General features: G+C 36.4%; 2 protein-coding genes across 3 annotated transcripts; both read left to right on the top strand.

Moving 5' to 3' along the window:
* The first annotated feature begins 240 nt into the window (after positions 1–240).
* LOC18422900 (uncharacterized) lies at positions 241–3,033 on the top strand. The gene is given in 6 exon segments (XM_088871076.1): positions 241–400; positions 495–748; positions 971–1,145; positions 1,286–1,541; positions 1,760–2,195; positions 2,197–3,033. Coding segments are annotated over 6 exon segments (2,037 nt in total). The 3' UTR covers positions 2,953–3,033.
* A 7,257-nt stretch (positions 3,034–10,290) lies between these two features.
* Positions 10,291–24,015, top strand: LOC18423051 (nucleotide/nucleic acid binding protein). 2 transcript variants are annotated; one of them, XM_088871456.1, is made up of 16 exons: positions 10,291–10,339; positions 10,768–10,894; positions 11,085–11,192; positions 11,326–11,440; positions 14,092–14,846; positions 15,264–15,395; positions 16,664–16,753; positions 16,909–17,032; positions 17,156–17,479; positions 18,498–18,562; positions 20,033–20,204; positions 21,375–21,479; positions 21,640–21,741; positions 22,334–22,516; positions 23,234–23,368; positions 23,588–24,015. In XM_088871456.1, the coding sequence occupies exons 3-16, from the start codon at positions 11,182–11,184 to the stop codon at positions 23,759–23,761; spliced, it is 2,487 nt and encodes an 828-aa protein (XP_088727582.1). In that variant the 5' UTR covers positions 10,291–10,339; positions 10,768–10,894; positions 11,085–11,181; the 3' UTR covers positions 23,762–24,015. The 2 variants fall into 2 exon arrangements, with proteins under 2 accessions (XP_088727582.1, XP_006827686.4); XM_006827623.4 differs by lacking the exon at positions 10,768–10,894.
* The last annotated feature ends 786 nt before the right edge of the window (positions 24,016–24,801 follow it).

Genomic DNA, 24,801 nt, shown 5'->3' on the forward strand with positions numbered 1-24,801 from the left:
GAGAAAGGGTATTCTCAAAATTATTTGACAAAAAACCACAAGCTTGTGGCTTACATGTAAATTTCTCATTGAAAAGATTGATAAGGATTAATTTGAAGTCACCGTTGATTTCACCCAAGAAAACAACTACAATTTGATTGCCATTATTAAATTCCACACTTCCTCCTCCAGGAATCTATAAATTCGAAATCCAATCGTAATAGCAAATGCACAAGCAAATATTGTGAATGTTTGCAGGCCATGAGAATGGAAGTGGTGCTGAGATCTCCATTCCTTATGTTCATCTTCCCATTCAATTTAGGTCTTTTGATTCAAACATTTGGTTACTCAAAGGTTGAATTAGAGGATGAAGCTGAAGCGTTGCTGAACTGGAAAATCACTCTAAAATACCACTCTTTGGGTTCTTGGTTTCTTAAAACTGACAACTCGACCTGCCATTGCAGCTGGATTGGAGTCAAATTGCAATTGAGATGAACCTCTCAAATTTCTGGTAGGCACTCTAAATCAATTGAATTTCTTCATGTTGCCTAGTTTGACCCATCTCAATCTCAGCTATAACGATCTTGAAGGAAAAATCCCAAGGAGTATCGGCTCACTTTCAAACCTCAGTTTCTTGGATCTGGGAGCGAATCACTTCACAGGACCAATGCCTGAGGAGATTGGCAACCTCACCGAGCTTCGCTTTGTTTCTCTGCTGTCAAACTTCCTCACCCGCTCCATCCCCTATCAGTTGGGTGATTTACAAAAGGTACAATTCTTAGAACTTGGTGGAAATTGCTTGGACCCTACTGACTCGTCGAGGTTTCCAGGCATGGAGTCTCTTGTTCACCTCTCCCTACATGACAACTCCTTAAAAGATTTCCCAACCTTTGTTTTCCAATGTAAAAAATTGGTATACTTGGATTTGTAACAAAATGCATTAACCGGTGAAATCCCAATTCAAATGGTTTCCGGTCTCAAAAATGTACAGTTCCTCAACCTGGGTGGGAATTCATTTCAAGGGCCCATTCCTACTGAACTTGAAAATCTAGAGAGTCTTCGAGAACTTTGACTTGATTGGAACAATCTGACAGGTTCTATTCCTCGTGAGATCGGCTTCATCTTAGGCCTCCGAAAAGTTTCCCTGGATGAAAACCCATTACTTGGCGGACCCATCCCGTGACCTGTTGGGCAACTTTGGGCTCGTGAGGAACTCAGCCTCCACAAATGTGGATTGACCTCTACCAACCCAGCACACTTATTTACCAATTGGACTAATATCACTTATTTGGACCTCAGTAGTAAGTTCTCATAGGACCAATCCCCTCTGAAATCAGCCTTCTCAAAAAGCTTGACCTTTCTAGTAACTGGCTTGTTGGTTGGCTCCCCACCTCAGTTAGAAACCTTTCCATGCTTGAATACATGGATGTATCCGCCAACCATTTCACAGGTTCCATCCCTTCCAGTATCGAAAAACTTTCCATGGTTCGTGTTTTGGACCTATCCGTTAACTCTTTCATGGGACTGCTTCCTCCAGAGACATGGAACATTGTGAACTTATGGTACTTGGACTTGAGTTCAAATAGATTTCATGGCCCCTTAATATGCAATAGTTCTTATACCAAGGGCCTTAAAAGTATTTTATAGCTATGGTAACTCTTCCGGGAATGCTACGGTAGATTTGGGACAAACAATGGACAGTTCTTCGACTGATCTACGACAACAGATTTGTGAAGGCATAAAATTAGTGCGGAGATTCTTGGAACATTGTGTTTGTTAGCACAATGACATTCCGAGTGGAAACTGAGAATAAATGCCATGGTAATGTCAAGCTTTCTAGTTTGGAACACTTGGATGTCTCGAACAATCAATTTTCTGGTTGTATTCCAGAGAACATTGGAGAAGTGATGCCAATACTGTCTTTCTTGAGTGCTTCTAATAACAGTATTTCAGGAACAATTCCTACCTCCATAGGAGACATGACAAGCTTGCAAGTTCTAGATCTTTCTACAAATAAATTCATGGGTCATATTCCTGCAACCTTGGGAAATTTGAATGATCTTATATCATTACGCCTGAGAAAGAATACATCATGGATTGACAAAAATCTCACCTCGCTTCTCTTTATTTGTCTAAGATCGAACAAGCTTGAAGGGACAATTCCTAAGACTATGTCAATTCTAAACTCTCTTCAAGTTTTCGATGCAGCGGGAAACTTACATTTCGGGTGATATCCCTGACATTTTCAGAAACTTCGCTGCAATGACAATTACAGAGAAGATGTCTTACTCCACCTATGATCACTATGCCCCCTTCGACTATTCAAGAATTGATATAGTTGAAAAAGGGGCATTGAGAGATTACACCAAGTTTCTTTTTCTTGTAACTTGCATAGTCCTTTCAAGCAATAGTCTCACAGTAAAGATTCCTGAATCACTGACGAAGCTGATTGGCTTGCGCGTGTTGAATTTATCCAGAAACCACTTGATCCGGGAGATTCCTCTGAATATTAATAGATTGAGAGAGTTAGAGTCGATGGATCTATCAAACAGTCTCCTTTCCGGTGGCATTCCTATGAGCATGCCAGATGTGGCATCTTTGGGAGCTTTGAACTTGTCCTACAACAATTTTTCAGGACCAATTCCATATTCTGGCCATATGAGGCTTCTTCATATTATGGAAATCAAGATCTTTGTGGTCCGTCCTCCTCTTCCTAAAAAGTGCGATGGTGATAACAAAGTTCCAATATTGAATGGTGAAGGGCATTTGAGAAGTAGTTCGCCATTTCCATCGTTTTGGATGGGCATGAGCATGAGCATGAGCATGGGGTTTCGAATGGGATTCGGATGTTTGTTCTCAGTTCTAGCAATTAAAAGGAAATGGAAAAATGCAGTCCTCATGGTAATGGACCTCATAGCTGAGACTTTGATCACAAGATTGCAACGTTTGTTTGGAAAAAGAAAGCATCGATGATTTTATAAAACCAGTTGATGAAGATTAGAGAGTGCAGATATGAATAGCAACAGTATTGGGCGTGAAATTTTATCGCCTGCCTGCATGTTTGTTTGGAGGTAAGCTTGCTATCCGATATGCTCATGCAATTTCTGTTTTGAGTGTAATTCTTATGTGAAACTTGTTTAGTTTAATATCTTTTAAGCATTGGTGTGGAAAGAGAGAGAGAGAGTTTTCAAAACATTTGGAAGCTTTACTCTCTAAACTCTTCAATTTGAATCAATGGCAAAACTCTCTCTTTTGAATCAATGGCAAAACACACACACTCTTTCTCTCTCTCGCTGTGCAGTTGGAGTCATAGCAGATTCATAATTGTTACATTATTGCTTTGCTGAGCTCAGATGTAACAGCCATGATGTCCCATTATACTTTGACAAGTTTGATATGTGACATGCATCATACGCCGCAGGACATGGGCTGGTGGGGCAGGGAAAGCCTCAAAATTTCAACATGGAATGAGTATTATCTTGAGGATGAACTAGTAAATACCTTATTTTTATTGCCATTTTAGGAGTTACCAATTGAAAGTGTTTAAACTATTGAAATGTATTTTCTAGAATTCATATTAGCATTGTTTTTTTTTATTGTATTTCGAGTGATGTAGTAAGGTTATATTTATAATTAATGGAAAGTCATGGAACTAATACGTCGTTAGTAATTATTATTATGACAGTTGTTATTATAGTAAATTTGTTTGTAAAAACCCTATTTAAAGAGTGTGTGGTGGTAGAGTGAGTTTCATGTAGAGTGAGTTTCATGTATCAAATTTAAAGAGTGTGTGGTGGTAGAGTGAGTTTCATGTTTTTGAGTATCTTTTTTTCTTCGAACTCACCTTTATTATTCATCTTTTATCTCTTTAAATGGTGAGTCTTCGGCTAATGTGATATTGTTAAACTAAGTAAAAAGGATATTGTTTCGGTATTGTAGTGTGCGTCTTTCTCCACATGGTATCAGACAAGGGTGGTGATGATATTTTTTGACTCCTTTGGTGAAGAAGATCGATTAGTTTTTCTTAAAAAAAGATAGATTCGAATGAGAGTTTTGGCTAACTGATCTTTGTAGCAAGAATACTTGTTCGGAGATCTCTATTCTTGATCTGGAAGAATTCATTTCGGTGCCACGAATGAAGTGACACATCATTTATGGGTTAAAGAGGGAGTATATTCCCTATATTACTTCTAGTTAAGGGTAGGTTATACAGCCATCCTTGGTGGCATTTGAGAATCTTCTTATTTCACAAGAATCTTTGACCTGTCAAAGGGCTAGATTTTCAATTTGGAGAAGTGACGGAGATAATCGCATCACACTTAATAGCTAAGCTTTTTCTCGCTTTCAGAAAATTACTTTTAAGGGGGAGTATTAAAATGATTAATAGTTTTTATTTTATTTTCAGTGATGCAGGTGATTATTGTACAATAGGAAATTATGGAACTAATAGGTGATTATTGTACAATAGGAAATTATAATTGTACAATAAGAAATTATGGAACTAATAGGTGATTATTAGTTATTGTTGTAAAAAAATAATTATTGTTGTAAGTTGGTTGTTATTGTAGTTAGTTAGGTTGTAAAAACCACTATTTAAATATATGTGTGTGGTGAGAAAAGTGAGTCTTATGTATCAAGTTTATAATGCTTTTTTTTTACGATACAAATCGGAGAGATCGTTATATGAAGATCCCTCAGATCCGTAGTACAAATTGATTTTAAAAGTGATAGAAATTGGGGAAAATCAAATTCTTATATGAAGCTAGATCTATTAAAAAACAAATAGATCCGCTCTCAAGTCCTTGCCGAGCCCGAGTTGTCTCTGGTTAGAGGTCCAACTTGGGGATCTTAACAAACATAGAAAGTATTTTGGCCATGAATATTTTGGCCATGAATATTTATATATATATATATAAAATTTTTTTTTTTGTTTGAAAAACCTGTTGGTATAAGACTTGGGCAAGTACTCAGCTGGGGCATGGGCCAAGTTTCCGCTAGCAACTGGGGTCATGGTGGTAGCACTTCCATATGCTAGTTACCACATTGTGTTTCCATTCCCAACATTAACACAATGCTAACTCTTAATTTACTTGAAAAACATGCTAGTCACCGCATTGTGTTTCCATTCCCAACATTAACACAATGCTAACTCTTAATTTACTTGAAAAAAACGGACAAAAGCTTGTCTTCCCTACTAAATTGCCAAAAAAAATTTAAAAAGAAAAAAACAACCAACAACCGTCTTCCCTACTAAATTGAAAAAAAGAAAAAAAAAAGAAAAAGGAAAAAAAAAAACCAACACCAATATGACGGTGATAGTTGATAACTTGGCATCATCTTGTTTGCACCTCCTTGACTAAAATTCTATAAAAACCAAGAAATTCTTTTTGAAAACATAGACTCTCACTTGAGGCTCACCCGAGTCGATCAGGGTGACGACTCAATGGCATAGTATAAAATTATCGACGAACAATATCCCCCAAACATAATTGCATTTTAGAGAGATAAATAAAAATCATGAAGGAAATCATAAGAAAAAAGAACAAACACGTGGATACAAGTATTTCGGCACAAGCCGACAAACAAAGAAGAAGAAAAAACAACCACAAAGAGCTCGCTCTCTCTACAAAATAACTTTCTTTTTCATTTAATCAAAATCAATCCTATTACAACCCACGTGCTCCTTTTTAAAGGAGTTTTGCTTTCACAAACTTATAGATAATTACTAAAAAAAAATATCTTCTAAAAGATTTTTACTTATTCCAAAACTAATGCAACTCGTACCACGTTACTTTTCAAAAAATAAACCTTACCTTTCTATAAATAAAAGATAACTACCTTGTCATAAGATTTTCCATTATCTCACATCCTTCTGAGCTTCCTTCAATTAAGGGGCTCGCATTCTAAACCTCCTAAAATATCTCCCTACTAAATAACTAAAATAATATAAAACAAAACTATCTTATATGCTTCTATTCATCTAAAGGCGCCACCTCTTTGTAAAGAAGGAACCTACCAAGTACTAACTAATATCTCCAAAGAAAAAATATGTATATCTTTTTATTTTAAAAAGAGGCTCCAAAAGAAAGACCAACTTTCTAAATAAATCCCCACCTAAAAAATATAGATACTTCCTTAAAATATAACTTTATAAAAAAAATCCCTATTAATCCTATTTCTAAAAATTGATCCTAATAAAATAAAGATAAAAACACCAATAAATTCTCAAAATAAAATTAACAAAATAAAAATAAAATTTTGTAGGAATCAGATCTAAAATCAAATAGAGGTGCATGGGAAGTTAAGTATAAAGAGAATTTCATTTCTTTTAATAATGCACAATATGCATGACGGATGCAAAGAGAGAGAAGGTGGAGAAGGTTGGGGGTGTGGGTGTTCTATATTAAAGTAGGACTTTTGAGTTCCATTGTAATAGTTCAAAAGTTGATATTTTTTTGGTCAGAGTTTGGTTTTAATTTGGGCCTAACGTTCGAATTTTATTTACTTTTTTATTTTTTTAATATTAACCAACCACAATTTGATTGCAACGTGTCCTTAAAAATTAAGTTAAAAAATCTATCTCAAAAATAGATTTATTAATAGACCCTGGCTGCATAGAAATGGGTCCAAAAGAATTACAGAGAGAGAATACAATTGCATGAAAGATGAAATCAAAAGTCAGCTTCGAGCATTATTGGGTGGTCCATCCCTGAATCATTAGGTCAGCTTCGAGCTCTTGAGGATCTGAGACTCCGCGATTGTGTGTTGAATTCTAGTTTCTATGTACACTTCTTTCCCAAATGGACAGGTCTCACTTATTTGGATCTCAATAGGAACTTAGTCAGAGGACATAGCCCCTATGAAATTGCACTTCTCAAAAAGCTTCAGTTTCAGTGGCTACAACTTGATTCAAATCATATTCCCGGATTCTCCCTTCTCAAAAATGGAATCTGTCTTCTATCGATCTTTCTAGAAAAAAAATCATGGGATCATTCCCACTTCCTTAGGATATTTGAAAGATCTACGATCATTGTTCATGAGAGACAATCGATTATCTGGCGAGATCCCATCATCATTAAAAAATTATTCCTGCTCAGAGATTATAGATCTTAGTGAGAATCAAATGTCTGGGTATATCACGTCATGGATCGGCCGATGTCTTACCTCAGTTCATGTTCTTTGTCCGAGAACTAACAATCTCACGGGGACCAGTTCTGTTCTCTCTTCAAGTTTTAGATGCTGCTGAAAATTGCCTTTTAAGCACTATTCCTGACATTTTCAGAAACTTCACAACAATAACTACGATTGAGAAGATGGCTAACTATAATTATGATCGCAATCAGAGCTTCGACTATGTGGTGAGCATTGTTATAGTTGAAAGTGTCAATAATGGATCACATCAACTTTCTTTCTCGTGTGACATGCATAGATCTTTCAATAAATAATTTCTCGGAAAGTATTCCAGAATCATTGACCAAAGCAATAGGGTTTCATGGGTTAAACCTAGCGAAAACCAAATGATTAGGAAGATCCCTCAAAAGATTAATCAATTGCAAAGCTAGAATCAATGGACGTCTCAAACAAATCTACTTTTTGGTGGCATTCTTCTTAGCATGTCATCATTAAATTCCGTGGTGGCATCGAACTTGTCCTACAACAATTTGTCTGTAGGAATTCCTTATGGTGGCCACATGATCACATTCAATGTCTCAACATATTGTGGAAACCAAGATCTTTGTGGTCCTCCTCTTCCCAACAAGTGTGATGGTTATGAGCTAGTGCCAAGATTTAACAATGTTGGGATTTGAGTAGTGGGCCACTAGAGGTCCCATAGTTTTGGATGAGTGTGGGCTTGGGGTTGGGGATTGGATCTGGAGGATGGTTCTATGTTCTAGCCATTAAAAGGGAATGCAACCCTTAAGGTCATGATCTTCATCTCTGAGATTATGATCATGAGATCGCAACATTTGTTTGGCAAAAGAAAGTGACGATGAGTTTATAAAATCTTATCATGTGTTTGTATTGTTTGGAGATGAGTCTATCTGTCCAATATATCCATGCCATCTTTGTTTTGGATGTATAAGGTTGACACCTTATACAAAGTACAAACCTCACCCTTTTTGTTATATATGTTCAGTGTAAGTTTTTTCTTCACATGGAGAGAGATAGAGAGATGCACTGAGAAATTTGAAATTCATAAGAATAGCATTCTAAGATAAAAGAAAATCATCTACTAGAATGTAGGTTTTTAGTTTTGGCCAAGCTTTCTGATCTACAACATAAGACTTATATACTTCCCTTTATCCAATCGTCCATCCTGAATGGACCGCTGGGATGGCCCCAATTACAATGTCACGTCTTTACACTATTTTATTTTCAATTTTTTAACAAAAATTATTTGAGGGTGCCCACTCCTCTCTTAAACTCACACCTATAAAAAAAATATAAAGAACAATATTTCCAATAAAATAAAATAATTAAAATACTTCTGAAATGCACGTTTCCCTTCGGTTTTTCATGGTCCAAATGCACGTTTGAGTACGAGGGACTGAAATTTCTTATTGTCTTTTCTAGGAATAAGAATTTCAAAATATTTTTGTAAGTTCTTGTGCTTTTTGCTGGTACGTGTTCATAGATCATCACATCAAAGCAGCTCGACTTAGTATAAGATTGTTTATGAAGATAGGTAGCCACTGGATGGTGATATTTTTCCTGCATGTCTAAACAAACCTTTCTTTGTAACATTTCCTGAAACACTGAAAAGAGATTTGCCATTCATTCCAATATTTAAGAAAGGGAAGGGTTGCCATTCCATTCAAACTCTTGGTTATAAAACCTAAAATTCTCTCTCTCCAACACAGAGGCAGAGTTTAGAGGTCAATGCCTCTTTCTATTTATTAAGAGACATTTGTTGGTTTACTTCTTCTTTATGCATATACCTCTTCATTAGAAGAGAGAGTTCCTTCAAGAAGAAGAGGAGAGAGAAATGTGGGAGAGAAGCCCTAACTCTTCTTAAGCCTTATCTTTGTGTTGGATGGTCAGAGAGAGAGAGACAGAGGCCTTATCTTTGTGTGGGAAGGTGAGAGAGAGAGAGAGAGAGATTCTATGGGTAGATCTAGATCCTTAGAGAATAGAGAGAGAAAAACATCTAAAAAAAATCGTAGAGATTTGCAGCCAAGGGAAAGCTTGCCTCTTGGAAGAAACTGACCTCCATTAGAGTAGATCATTTATGGGGATGATTAGGAAGAAACTGACCTCCATTAGAGTAGATCATTTATGGGGAAAAAATCATCAATGGAGTTGTGCAGCCCCCACTTGCATGCATGTATGCTGAGGTGTTTGTTTTTTCTTTTTATTTTTTGAGAGGGTAACATAGGAATGGAATTTGAGACATGGTGCTTTCGAGGTCTTTGGTTTTTTTTAAAAGAGAAGCATAAGAATGGAACTTGAGACATGATGTTATAAAAACCTAGCTGCTACCTCTTGGACCCAGGTCTGATTCAAAACTAACGAAGACAACCCAGGAAAAACACACAAATGACAAACATAATTTTAATTTAATATTGTGCAAGTACTTTCAAATCGGGGTTCGGTCGATCCTCTTAGACTAAGGGTGGCAACTATACTGAGCCTTAGCCTTGACCCTGCCTTTGTTCCCTTAGAGTCGGGTCGGGCCAAGCCAAAAGCAAAAGAAAAAAGAATAAAAGAAAAACAATAAAAAAAAAAAGAGGGCCTAACCGGTTTGGATTTACTAAAAATTGGCTTGAGCTACCAAAAATTGATCATTTTAGAAGGGCCAAAAAAACTTCGAAAAATTTCATGCACTCACCAAACAATCTCCTTAATAATTTTGCAAAAATAAAATAATTTAACCTTTTAATTAAGAAAAATATCTTGATAGAGGGCTGTAACCCTATCCCAATAAAGAAAGCCTCAAATTCAAAACCCACTGAAAAATGCCACTTCTAAAACTTCATCTTAATGGAAAAAGTTTCCACAGTAAGAGTCCTCCTCGCTAAAAGCCTACACCGTGCACTACAACAACCAGTGAGTACAACCAAAATCCACCGTCCTTTCTTTCAGGTGGTGGAGATGGCTACCTGTCACCTGCTAACTCAAAGCGGTTTTAAAAGTAAAAGATGATGCATCTTTGCCGTCCATAAATAAGTACGGACGGTGGAAACTGGATGTTCGCATCACGAGTATTCTCGCACCTACCTCCCTCCCTCCCTCCCTCTCTAAACGCATTCTCTTGCATATTCTCTTCCATTGCCGCAGGTTTTTAAATAACTCCCTTTCTCTCTCTCTAAAGAGCCTCGATAGCAATGGTTGCAGGCGCAGAAGCTCAGCTGCAGCACGGGTACGCCATTTTCACTTTATTCCTATTTCTCAAAATTGTGATTTTGGATTTCTCTAGGTCACCTTTTTTTTTTGTTTTCTTCCGTCTCTAACATATACATATGTTGCGGTTGTGTTTCTTCATAGCTTCAAATTCCGCCGTATTTACTTTGTCATGCGTTTTATTTTGAATTTTAGCGCCATTTTCTTTTGAAGAGCATGGTTCATATGATTTTCACTGTAAAGAGTTGAAATTAATCCATTTTCGAAAGGTTTATTCGTTTGTCAAATACCGTTATTTCTTACGGTGTTCATATTTATAGTAACTGAAGATTAGGCTTTTATGGATCGTGTAACAGTCAGATTCTGTAATTTGTAATGCACTGATTTCACGGTTATATTTTCTGGTATATTTAATTTCCTATTTGTCTTTAATCTGTTGATGTGTAGTTGAAGTTAGGGTTTGTATTTCGCATATCGTAGGAGTTCTCTCTTCATGATCTATTCTGATGGAGGGATGAAATTGGGGGTTTCATTTTCTGTGAAGTTCTGGTTCTTTATGCAGTCATATAAGAAGGTTTCATTACTTGGGTTTTATTTTCGTAATTGGAGAATAGTATTTTCTTATCTTCTATTGATTGGTAAATTTAATTTTCTCTTATTATTAATCCAGTGGTAATCTGTTGCTTGACCAGATGGCAATTTAAATTCAATTCTTATTCGAAGTGATTTTGGGTTTTTATCATTGAATATTATGATCCCTTTAGGTCTCGTATATGCGTAAAAAATTTGCCTAAATATGTGACTGAGGATCGGCTTCGAGAGTTATTTTCTCAGAAAGGGGAGATCACAGATGCCAAATTAATGCGTACCAAGTTAGTATTTTCTTTGTTCAATGATTTTTCTTTTGCTTATACTTTTCTTTCTGCACTCTCTTCCATATATCTCGTAAAAGTGACAAGTTTTTCCCGATAAGTATGCGGTTTTAGTTATTTTGGTGTTATGTAGAGATGGTAAAAGCCGGCAATTTGCTTTCATTGGTTTTCGCACTGAGGAAGAAGCAAAAGAAGCAATAAAATACTTCCACAATTCATATTTGGACACCAGCAGAATAACATGTGAGGTTGATTTCGTATTTCTATTGTTTTTCTGGAAAATTCATTTCAAATTTCTATTCTTCTGCAAACTTACTGTTTTGTATGCGTATATCAAGAAGATATATTATTCAGATGAGTTGTATTTGCTGGTCATATCTTCTGTTTATGTTTGGTTTCATGTATCTCCACGTACTTGGAGCCCTTGATTCATATGTGATAGTGAACCTGTCCGTTATGTTTTGTTAGATCTTTATTTGTTATGCGATAATTGTAAGAAATAATTGAATGCATGGCTCATTATAATTTTTATATGTTAGGCTTTGTGGTTTTTCATATTCAAGCTAGTGCTTGAGTATCCTCGTAATATGGGCTTTGTGTCTTTCATATTCAAGTGGGTGTAGTTTTATGTTTTAGGATGAACGATTAATGCTGTTTAACATGTACCTACTTTGTGGGTACCTTCACTCATGTATAATGAATATCTACCTGCATAAGAAAGGAAACAAATAGGCACATGCATATCTGCATACATCCATTTAGTCACTGAAACATGCATATATGAAAAAGGGAAACATGCATTCATAGACAAACACATACCTGTCTATCTAGATATGCTTGCATGCATCACACTTGAATTCTTTTTTTTTCTTTGCAAGTAATAGAAAGGATGCAAAAGTTACATGTACCTTTCAGGAGCCCCTATAGTGGAAATCCCGTATCTTTTAGTTATCCAGCTCGATATCCAACATAGCCATCTCATATATCATCACTTTCCTTCCTCAGTTAATTAACAATATTTATCCATGAATATTCATAAGACATATATATATCTGAGAAGATTGTGTGCTGTCTTCGAGGAAATAGATTATTTGTTTAGAGCCATTTAATTCTGTTTTTGAGGATCACTAATTTCCCTAGTCAAAATCAGAAGACTTTCTAGCTCCATGTGCAGTGCTACATGGACACTGACACTGGTGTCAGTAAGATAGTAAACAGGTGTCAAGGGTGTCCAATCCTGAAAGTTAAAATAACGTGACCATCGGATCGAGTGATATCTCTCAGAGTGTAGCTATTGAAGTTGAAATTGACCTTATACTATGTGAACCTTCCCTTGTGATTGGCTGGAGATTTAGATTTTTAGGACATCAGCATGATTTGTAATATACATCTACATTTTATTGAATAACTAATTAAGACGAGATCAAATCATTGCAGGATTGAGTTGGGAATTTGGTTCTTTTTCTTAACAATGAGAGCGATACATGGCTAATTATTCCAAAAGGAAATAGAAGCTAGAAAGAGATGCATGAATGTCTTAGACCTGCATTTTGGAACCACATTGAAGTTTCCATTAACTAACAAAAAGTGAAGTTTCCAGTAACTAACAAAAAGTGAAATAGACAGAGTCCAAGTGACTGCATTACTTTTTCCTATAAGTACCTAACTAACCAGTTTTTTATGAACAGAAGTCTAAAGAAAGTGACTGAGGCATATATGTTTATGTCCATGAATTTATAATCTTCTTCTGTTTTTTTCTTTCTTATTGTTTCTTTTGGGTAGGTCACTTTGGGTTTTGAACCTTGGATGTAAGGTTGTCACTTGCAAGACCTAAGTAATAAAGCCAAGCCAGAAAGAGATAAATTTTATGTTTAATATATATATACATCAATGTTCAAAAATTCGCCACCCAGGTGGCCAGGCAGAAAATTTTCAAAAATGCCTAGGCACTAGGTAGGTGGGACTACCCAAAAACCTCTCTTTTGTGATTTATCGAAAGATTGATAAATTTTTTATTTTTTTGATTTCTTCCCAAAACAAAGGCAATAGTTCATGGTGTTTTTGGAGCTTCTAGTAGTCCATTTTGAGGACTTTTGGCGACCCTATAAGACGAGGTTTGCACCGACATCAATTTGATTTTGATATTTTTAAAGTATTATCATATTTGAAAAAAGGGTTTTGATATGATTTTGCTATAACGTATTATGTTGTGAATCATTTGTTCTTTCTTTTATTTTTATTTTTCTTTTACGATATATTTAAATGTTTGTAGTTAAAAATTGAATTATTTTGTGATTAATTGAATTTTTTCACATTTGGAGCATGAAATTGGGCATATATCGTATTCTTTTATGAATAGTTGATTCATGTTTTGATATTCTATTATTTTTGTTTTACTTTATTTGATAAATTAATAATTATGTGATATGTTAATGAGTTAAGTCTTATGTGAAACTAAGATCTTATATATTTATTTAAGTCTTACTGTAAAATTAAATCTTACTGTTTTAAAACTAACATCTTAATGATGATACTTATATATCTTAATTATGTGAGGGTACCCTGTGCTGGGCGGGTGCCTGAGCGCCTAGGCGGCCAGGCCCCCAAAACACCTTGGCGGGCGCCTGCGCTTTCCTGAACATTGATATACTTATTCACTATACACAGTGATTCATTCACATATACTGATAGGAGGAAAACTCATATGCCTATACTAGCCTTTCTATTTGTGATCCTTGTTAGTTAAATAAGATGGGTTCTTTCGAATTTCTATTTATTTAATGACTTAATTTTTTTAATATAAATGCTAACTACAAAAATGTCCTTTTTCTCCTTCATTTTCAAAGAGTACTACCATCAAGTTCACTAACCAATTGGTTTCCATCCTGTAAACTGTTAGGTTGCTCGTAAAATTGGTGATCCTGATATTCCACGGCCATGGAGTCAACATTCTGCTAACAAAAAAGGCTCAAATGCAGGAGACAATGGCAAAAATTCAAGCAGTAAGAGTTCAGAAGGCAAACATGAAAAGATTAAATCTGCTAAACACAGTGAAGAGAACAGAGAGACCAGGGATCCTCAGCTTCAAGAATTTCTTGAAGTTATGCAGCCACGGAGCAAGTCAAAACTATGGGCAAATGATACCATCATATCTGATGAACATCATACATCTAATAGAAAAGAAATTCATCCAAGTAAGGGAAAGAGTAAGGAAACGAATAAAATGGAGGATGAGGTTGGAGCTGAAATAATTGATGGAGAGAAATTACCAAATGAGGGGAGTTTATCAAGGTCTTTGCCAAGAGAGTCTAATGATGTGGCTGGAAACCCTGCTGTCTCTGACATGGATTATTTCAAAAGTAGAGTGAGAAAGGATTGGTCTGATTCTGAAGCAGATGAGAGAGAGAGTTCAGATAAATGTCCTAGTGATAATGAAGATACTGGGATTGATAGTGAGCTTTACGAGGGTGAGAATCTCTCTTCCAAAGCTGGGGAATTGCATGAGAAAACTGGGGAGGACAACCTCCCTGAAGTTCCAGATGGCGAGGTTTTTGAAGATGGTGACAACCCATCATCTTCTCTGATTTCAGATGAACAAGCACAGGTCCTTGAGACTGGGCGTCTCTTTGTACGCAATCTTCCATACACTGCAACGTATGTGCAGTCTTTGTTCGTTTTCCTCTTTCATCTCCCTTAAAGTATGCAGTCTTTGAATGAATCATTGTGAATGGCGCCGCAACCTAAATGTTCCATCCATTCACACTAAAGGATGGCCAAATATTAATTGTATCAGAGTGAATGTTTCCGTGGGGCTCAACTCCAGTCAGCCATCCGTCTTTGGAAATAGATGGCCAATGTAGCCTCGGATTGTCATGTACCATAGTTGAGTGCACTATGGCATGATTTCCTTGTTCTCCTCCTTTCTTTTTGTCTTGTTCTAGTTTATTGAGCACAAATATTTGATATTCATGAAGCCAGATAAATGAGTTGCTCCTTTAGCTTGGCAGTGAGGCATGTTTCATGTCTACTCTTAAATGACTTCCTTTGTAATTTCGTTTATTACCACATCAGGGAAGATGAACTAGCTGAGCTCTTCAAGAAGTATGGTGACATCTCACAAGTCCATCTTGTGGTTGATAAGGATACTAGACGCTCGAAAGGATTTGGTTATGTGCTTTATACACTCCCAGAATCTGCAGTGAGGTAATAATTTCCTTGAACAAATTTTTTGTTTATTTTATTGAAGTCTTTTGCTATAGTAATCTTTCCTTAATGGTATACCCAGTTTGATATCTAGAGTGTTTCTAACTTAATAAACATTTTATGAAGAATTTAAGTGTGATTATTGTGTGCTTGTGTATGCAAGTGCTGGATATAACAAGATAATTTGGTGGTTTTATTTTTTAATTGACGCCCACCGCATAATAGTGTGCTGTGCTTCTAGTATAGTGCTTGTCTCAGATAGTTCAGATTCCTGATGTGGAAGCATTGATGTACTCCCTGTGAAGAACTGATGACCTTATGTGCTTTGATTGCATTATTATAACATACAGGCAGTTACTCGTCTGATTTAAGTTTGAACGCTTCCTTTATGTACTCATAAGTCATATTGTTGAATTTTAAAGATGAGACTTTTAACCAGCACAGAAAGCATTAGGTGGGCCCTAAGTGGATTAGCCTAGTCCAGCTTATAGATTCTTTTCAAGAACTGACAACATATCTAAATTGACTGGAATTTTATAAAATACAGGCAATTTTAGGTATTTTAAGTTTGATCATTTTCTTTACCTTCTCATAAATTGTAATATATTATTGGACTTTAAAATTCAAACTATTAACCAGAGACATAGAAAGCTCAGGTGGGCCCCAAGTGGAATAGTCTAGTGCTAGCAATAGTTGCTGGGTGACTAGGCAACTTCATGTGTGTGTCTATCTCCTGAGACAAGCATGAGTGAGATCTGCTTGCCTTGGCTGGCTTTCTAGTGAGTGTTTATGTACAGGTGGGCCCCAAGTGGAATAGTCTAGTGCTAACAATAGTTGCTGGGTGACTAGGCAAGTTCATGTGTGTGTCTATCTCCTGAGACAAGCATGAGTGAGATCTGCTTGCCTTAGCTGGCTTTCTAGTTATGAGTGTTTATGTACATATGTTTGCCGTATAAATAAGAGTCATATTTTGTACTGATATGCTTAATACTGCTCCATTGTTGTATGCCTCTCTACACATTACGCCCATATACTAATGCGAAATATTGTCAGCTTTACGTCAAATTTCAAGGGAAAACCACCGGCAGGGCTCTTGTCTTGTTCTATGTTAATAGAAAACGTTATTGTACTTTCTGCCATGTAACTGGATTTGTACTTGTGTACATTGACTTATAAGGAAAAAGAGAAGTTTACTGTTTCTGTAATTTTTTGTGACTTATGTTGCAAGTAGGATTTCTATTTTTTCTCTCTGTTTTGGTTATTTACAGGGCCCTAAAAGAACTGGACAAATCAATTTTCCAGGGAAGACTATTACATGTTCTACCAGCAAAGCAACAGAATGCCCCTGAGAAACCTCAGTAAGCTCTTCTAACCTGCTAGAGTTTACGTTTTTATTAGTTATAAGGTCACATATATATCCTTGGTACTATATAGTAATAAGGAGTATGTGTACTAGCTATTGTGTTGTTATTATGTGAGTCATTATAATCATGATTTTTTCTATTTTCTCCAGGCATGATCTTCCCATGATCCAGGGTTCAAACAAATTTAAACAGAAAAGGGAAGAGCAGAGAAAAGCTTCTGAAGGTAGTGGAGACACAAGGGCATGGAATGCTTTGTTCATGCACTCAGATACTGTACGTTACAAATTTTTAACTTTGATTGACCTTTTGTGCTTTATATTGATAACAAAATGTTTTTCGCAAGTTATAAAGAAGTCACATCATAATGTGTTTTATTCCTATTTTGTGGTCTATTAGGTTGCTGAAAATATTGCGAGGAAGTATGGGGTCAGCAAAAGTGAGCTGCTCAATCCAGAAGCTGATGATCTTGCAGTCCGTTTGGCCTTAGGAGAAACCCAAGTAATTGCAGAGACAAAGAAAGCTTTCACAAGTGCAGGGGTCAATATAACTGTTCTAGAGGAATTGGCTTCTGGAAGGGTTGAAAATGTGAAAAGAAGCAACCATGTCCTCCTGGTCAAGAACTTGCCATATGGTTCATCTGAAGCAGATCTTACAAAAATGTTCAGTAAATTTGGAAGTTTGGATAAAATCATCCTTCCACCAACAAAAGCTATGGCATTGGTATGCATGCCTGTATTTACCTTTGCGAAATAGTTTTATTCTTTATTTCTATTTTCATTTCATTTTTATGTTTTGTTTATGCTTTCCTTTTTACTATTGCTATGTAGTTTACTTGTTTTCTATTCTGTGGTTTTTGGGATTTGCCTTGTTTGTTGGAATTCACTCTTCACTACTGCTATATCCATTTTCTTTGATACTGAAGTCAATGTTGTAAGACACCTTGCAATCCATGGTGGCTTGCCGATTCTTGAGTCATATTACTGATCCAGGGTGATCCAACTCAAAATGATGAAATGAATATCGTAAAGATTTTTTAGAAGTGGGTAGAAGCTTGTGAAAAAAAAATCCACTTGTACAGAACTAGTTACAACCTGCAAATCAGAGAGATTGGAGTTCAAAATAAACAAAAAATTGATTCTGCAAAAATAGGGCTTCAATTTGAAAAATGGAGCTTTAGATCTTCCTCATCTCACAAAAGTGACTATATTGAAGAAATTCTGCAAATAAAATGGCTCAAAATGAGCCAAAGATTTGAGAAAAGATGGAAAATGCCTTTTTTCGAAGAAAATAAGTCTTCACATGGGAACATTGTCAGTTTTGGGTGATTTTAAAAAAATCGTTGAAAAATCAGGAATAGCCTGAGCCCGACGATCGAATCACCCTGTTCATTGCTGTGAACTGTGCGATTCGTGTTGCATCAGGGACGAATCTCTGGTTCGTAGGTGTCTGTAACTAGAGGACCCCCAGTGCAATTCTGATTGGTCAATTGTGATCAGAATCGGAGATTTTCTCTGCGCTGCTGAAAAGGTCATTATGTTGTGTCTTCTTTCTAGCCTTCACAGCTATGCTTTTTCGTCTTAGAAATATTCCCTGGTAAGTAATTGGCATGTTCCATTTGCATGTTTTTTTCTTTTCTGGAATGAGATAGGTCACTTGCACCAATATCTCGTTGTATAGAATTTGTGTTATAAATGTTGTCCTTTGTTTGAGAAAACTGATTTCCTTTTGGTTTCTTCAGGTTAGCTACCTTGAAGCTGCTGAAGCTCGTGCAGCTTTTAAAGGCTTGGCATATAAGCGATACAAGTAAGTTGACTCCAAGTTGGGTTTGTATAGAAGATTTATTTGTGTGCAAATTTTTATCATTATTTGGAAACTATCATGTATGAGAGTTTCTTTACTAATGGATGCCTTGTAACAATTGCTATGAACTTATACAATCTCTCTCCTCAAAAAGAGAACATTCCTTTTGCAAGTTGGAAGTGGATTACCGAATGAGGTTTCATACGTCACTTAATTGACTTAGGGTTTGTTATATTTGATTAAGATCTTTGCATGTTTCTGCTAACATAGCAAGACATTTCTAGAGTATAAGTGTAGAATATGTTCTTCTTCTTTCTAATACAAAGCTATTCATGCAATGATTAAAGGATGTTCAATCATGCTGACCTCAAAATAAAGACTTTAGAGATATGTACAATGGTTTTGAAGGCAAAGCATACAGAAAAGCTGAAGATGTAAGTTAAACTTGGAGATGGGTGTAAGATTTGGCTGTAGAAAGGCATACATTTATTTCGTCTCCCTGTTTGGCGAGCCTATCAGCCATCCATTTGCCAGCAAAAGAGCGTTGACTGAGTATACCTCTACTATTGCAGCCTGTAATAGAAGATATTGGATAACAAGAGACGATTAATACGTTAGAGATTGGCCATATACATTGTAAGGGAAGCGAGTCAAGTGGCGGATGGAATGGCAAACAGAGGGATTGCTGTGAAAAAAGATCAGCTAGTGGGATAAAACTGACTGAGCTCATAATATTTTTACTTTCATAATAGTACTTTACTTTTTTGTCTTAAGGGATTGTATACAATGAGACCATTTCACAATTATTTACAGTCATCCGATGTGAAATCTGATAGCTTGGGTATGTCACGAAGTTCGAAATTTTTTTTTTTAAGTTTGAGCTTAGTCAATAGAATAAATGCAGCCATCTAATTTCATATCTAATGGTCAAGATTAATTGTGACCACCTTGTACCAAAGATAAATGGTCTCATTGTATACTTTTTCTTTTCTCAACCATGTTTGCTGTTCGTTTGTTTTGTTTGGGGTCTAATTACAGTGAAGACCTTAACCTGTCCCAAGCCCCCGGTTAAAGGAGGTGGGTTGCGTTATGTAGGCAGGCAACATAAAAGTTTGCCACATCTTATGATGAATCCTGAACTTGTGTTATAGTTTTGGTCTTATTAGGGTATGACCCTTGATAGATAAGAATGGAGGACCATGATTCATGTAGCCACAGTTAACAACTTCAAAAAAAAAAACAGAAGATTCATGTAGCCGACTTCAAATAATTGGGATAAGACTTGGAGGATGATGATGATGATGATGTTTGCTGTTCTTTTTTCTTTAGAGACTGAAATTTCTTTCTTGGTGTTTCTCCTAAGGATCATCAGTAGCAAATGCTTTGAAATTATGTTGAGAATAGTCAACTGTCATTCCAACTTTCCGTATTTGAGTGATTAAGCTTGACCTGACCTTTGCTCCTCTTTGGCAGAGATCTTCCATTGTATTTGGAATGGGCCCCAGACAACATTTTCAGGTCGATTTCTTCATTGGATACCAAGCCACAACATGATGCTATTGCTGGTACAAAAGATGCTACGACAGTGGTGTTGGAGCAGTCAGCGATAGAAAGTGATGAGGATGTGGATCCCGATAGGGTTGAGGTTTGTCAATATAACCCATTTGCCAAATTATAATATGTCTATGATTTTAGTAAACATATTATCAGTTTTGGGAAGCATTAGCTTGTAGGGTGGAAGGCTAAAAAAAGGCAAGGGTTGGGTTCAAAAGGACCTGGTTGGAAGTAGTGAGAAAAAATGCGGGGACTTGTGGTGTCACTGAGGGTATGGCCCTTAATAGAGCAGAATGGCGGACTAGGATTCATGTAGCTGACCCGAATTAGTTGGGAAAAAGCTCTAATGATGATGATTAGCTTGTGGCGAGTATTATAATATTAGGAACTATGGCCTCAGCTCATTCACATCCCGATGAAATCCCAGAATTGGAGTCATGTCCAGTTTTGGCGTGTCCATTCTCTCTCCGTCATTGTTCCATATTCATCAGACAGTAATGGACATAATGGAACATGAGAGTGTCACAGTCCACCTTTCGGTAGTTATAAACAGTGTTAAGATGTGAGCTTCGCATGAATAGTTTGGGGTTGTAGGAGGGAGGGGTTAACTAAGGATATCGAAATGCTAAAATATCTGAAAAAGCGATAAAGAAGCCCCGCTAAACAAACCATGACGTTTCCTGCTACTTAGCATACTCATGTGGGTTTTAGGTAGCTGGCTGAGAGTCCCTCCATACTTGAGTTACTCTGGCAGGCCCTTTGAGTGATATCACATTATTCCATTGGCCATTAAAGCAAGGGAAAAGTTTATACAGAGCTGAGGCTCTAAACAATCAAATTAGAGCCCATCTAAAAAATTTCACTAGAAGAGATTGTTTTGATGCCCAACTATCCTCAAATTAATCATCTCAACATCAAGATGCATGGACATGAGAAAAAAATGGTTTTCAAGTTTTGGAAATAGTGTATTTTGTAACGCATTTTTGGATCGTCTATTTTCAAGATTTTCAAGTTTTCATAGATCTGGCGATGTACACTATTTTTGAAGCTTTAAAATTTATAAATAAAGATGAAAATATATTTTAAGGCTATCACAAATATTTCCAGTATTGAAACCACATTTCTTGACACTATTTGAAGGTAGGCTTTAATTTGATTGTTTAGAGCGTAGGCTTTATACAAACCGCACCCAGTAAGTAATGACATTATTCCATTATTTATTCTGTTTCTGAAATTTCTATGGCTATTGAATTAATTGCAGTCTAGATCGGTATTTGTTAAGAATCTGAATTTCAAGACCACTGAGGAGTCTTTACGACGGCATTTTCTTGAAAATCTCAAGGGAGGAAGCATCAGAAGTATAAAGGTAAATTTATACAGAATTTTTCTTGAAGCAGATTAGTTCTCTCTTCCAGAAAATGAAATGAATGTGCACACGCACATGAGAGAGAGAGAGACAGAACGACAGAGAGAGAGGGGCAGGCAAATAAATATCCTTGGTTTATGATTTTAATTTACATGTATAGGTCAAGAAGCACGTGAAGAATGGGAAGAATCTTTCCATGGGATTTGGTTTCATTGAATTCGATTCTGTGGAGACAGCAAGAAATACTTGCAAGCAATTACAGGTCCTGCTCTCACCGAGCATTACTCTTCAGGTTTATGTCTTGGCGAAGTGGGCAATCATCCAATGATTATCGTTTCCTAGTCCCTTGACATTGACTGAGAGAGAGAGAGAGAGATAGCGATAGAGACCTTCAAATACATCATGTCCTGTTCTGGTGGAGAGAGAGACCCAAATACATTATATCCTGTTCTGGTGGAGAGAGAGACGCAATACATCATGTCCCTAGAGAAAGAGAAACCCAAATACATCATGTCCTGTTCTGGTGGAGAGAGAGAGACCCAAATACATCATGTCTTGTTCTGGTGGAGAGAGAGACCCACATAGATCATGTCCTGTTCTGGTGGAGAAAGAGAGACCCAATACATCATGTCCCATTCTGGTGGGCCCCACTTTCGCTCGATTACCATCCATCATTTCATGCTATGATCCTGAAAACAATGGATTCTGGTTTTCCTTAGTTCATAGGAGCATGGTATCTTTCATTCAGTATATGTTTTTACCTTTCAGTGGTTATGTTAAAATTAAAATAAATAATCTGTAATTTGTTCATTTTGGTATTGAATTAAATTTCATCCCCCATACTTTTATTGCAGGGAACTGTTCTGGAAGGGCATGCTCTCATTTTGCAGCTTTGTCACTCCAAGAAGAATGCAAGTGATGAGATTGTGCGAAATAAGGTGGAAAAGGAAAAGAGCTCAACAAAGCTAATTGTGAGAAATGTAGCATTTGAGGCTACAAAGAAAGATTTGAAGCAGCTCTTTAGTGCATTCGGGCAGGTACTTGTTCTTTACCCCTTCCTTCTATGGTTCCTGAGTTACTCTAGCTCCAGAGGCTTGCCTACGGTTGCTGTTATTGAATTCACCGAACTTATGCAAAGCATTGTCTGAAGCTCAGTGATTTTCTGAAGATTCACAAGGCTGTCAGTACTCGCCTTGTCTGACAAAATTTGCAGATAACAAAAGGAAGGGCTGGGGGTTGAGGGAGTGGAAAAACAGCCCTTTTTCTTGTTGTTTTCTCAATCTGACAACCAAGCTCCAATTTTTTCTGAAACTTAGGTTTAAAGGTCATTTCTGCATCCACTAGCTATGGGAAGGTTAGATTGGAGAGAAAAATAATCAAATTTCTCATATTTGTGAATTGTGATTTTTGAACTAAGCTTTGCTTGAAGTTTGAAAGCTTGCAAATTCATTGAATCCACAGAAATTTGTTACCCAAGCCTATTTTTTATTTCTATGGAATCATAGGTTTATTTTCCACAGAGAAGCATTCAAAATCTAGGATTTGAACATCGAAATACTATTTGGCTGAAGATTTCAAGAACTCTGATCAACTAGATCTGAACTTGAAATCCAACAACTAGATTTTTCATTTTTCATTTTGTATATAGTTTTTATAAATTGTTATGTTTTTTATTTTTCCTCTTTTTTTCTTTTATTCACTGATATTGCCATGTGACTGAAGGCCCCATTTATATCAATTCATTTGATTTTCAGATAAAGAGCTTAAGGCTTCCAAAGAAGTTTGATGGGAATCACAGGGGCTTTGCATTTGTTGAGTTTGTAACAAAACAAGAAGCACAGAATGCATTTGATGCCCTCTCAAGTTCTCATCTCTACGGTCGCCATCTGGTAAGGTGTTATTTTACATGAATGTGAATGGAACAAAAGGTCCCCACGATTTCAAGGCATGCTTCTTTCAAAGTTAATATCGTTCACTGTTGCATGCACGCATGTGGGTGAGTGTGTGTGTGAGAGAGAGAGAACAGGACAGGACAGGATGGTGTTCCAGGCAGGACAGGTTACCGGGCAATTTAGTGATTCTGGTTCTAACTTTATTGTGTTCCATAGGTTCTGGAGCGAGCAAAGGAGGGAGAGACCTTGGAAGAGCTCCGGGCTCGAACTGCTTCTCATTTTGTGGATGAGCAAAGCGGTTTTCAAAACCCTTCAAAACTATCAAAGAAAAGGAAACGCTTCTCAGTTGTTGACGAAGGGTCCGTAAAATTTGAGAGAATTACAGGGTAGTACGCCTACAAATAGTTTTGTAGTTCAGTCATTTTGGTTTCTAATTTTTATTTGTTTTTTTTTACATAAATTATGTTTTAAAATTTTCCATCCCTGCTTTAGACTTTAGCCTGATAATCATTGTCAAAGTTTTTTCCCAATTAATTGGGGTCGGCAACTTCTATGCTGATGTGTTCATAAAAAGTGAAAATGCATCGAGTTGTTTCCATAACTTTGTACAGTTTGAGCGGTTGCAAGATTGGGATCTTTTGAAATTTTGAGTGCTACATTATAGTAATTTTTTTGGTCGTGATAGAAAGGATGTTGTGTCGAAATTGTCCTAGACATTCCTACATGCCATCCTCTGCACCTTCTTTTACTTGCCTTGGATCCTTTCTCGGATTTTCTTAGTTCGCCTATTTTTTGAGAGCTTTGAAGTTTTTTTATGAAATAAACTTAAATAGTAATATGTTTCCTTATAGTCAATAATGGAGGGATTTTCTACATATAGTAAGTTTAGAATTCAAGACGTCGTGATCTGACACTCCACCACATTAACCATCTAGTCTTGAGCATATTCCTATAAAGCCGTAGTTTAGAGTAATACATCGTTGTTCAATTATATTATATTCTGTTTGCAAGAGACCTTGAGGTTGGGAGTCATCGTCAAAGTTTTTTCTCCAATTACTTGGGTCGGCTATCCAAATCATGGTTTGTTATTTTGCTCTATTAAGTGTCATACTTTCAATGAGGTTATGAGGTCATAAGTTTCTATATGTTTTTTTACTACTTCAATGGTCTTTTGGGTTGAGCTTGTGCTGCATGATCAGTCTATTTGAGTTTACTATCTCTCATTTTATCATTCAGTGGTCCCACACTAATTTTTTTTTAATATATTCATTTGAATTTTATACCTTCTTGTCTTGTCACGCTTCCATCTAAACATCTTCATCTCCGTTACATTCATTCTATAGGTATGTTATTTTATCACTCAATATTCTATCTCATAGAGCACAGTTGGTTTAACAATTGTCTTATAAAAATTTTCTTTGAAGCTCTAT

Source organism: Amborella trichopoda, chromosome 7 (genome assembly GCF_054954075.1).
Source record: "Amborella trichopoda isolate Santa Cruz 75 chromosome 7, AtrichopodaSantaCruz75HAP2 v2.0, whole genome shotgun sequence".
NCBI lineage: Eukaryota > Viridiplantae > Streptophyta > Magnoliopsida > Amborellales > Amborellaceae > Amborella > Amborella trichopoda.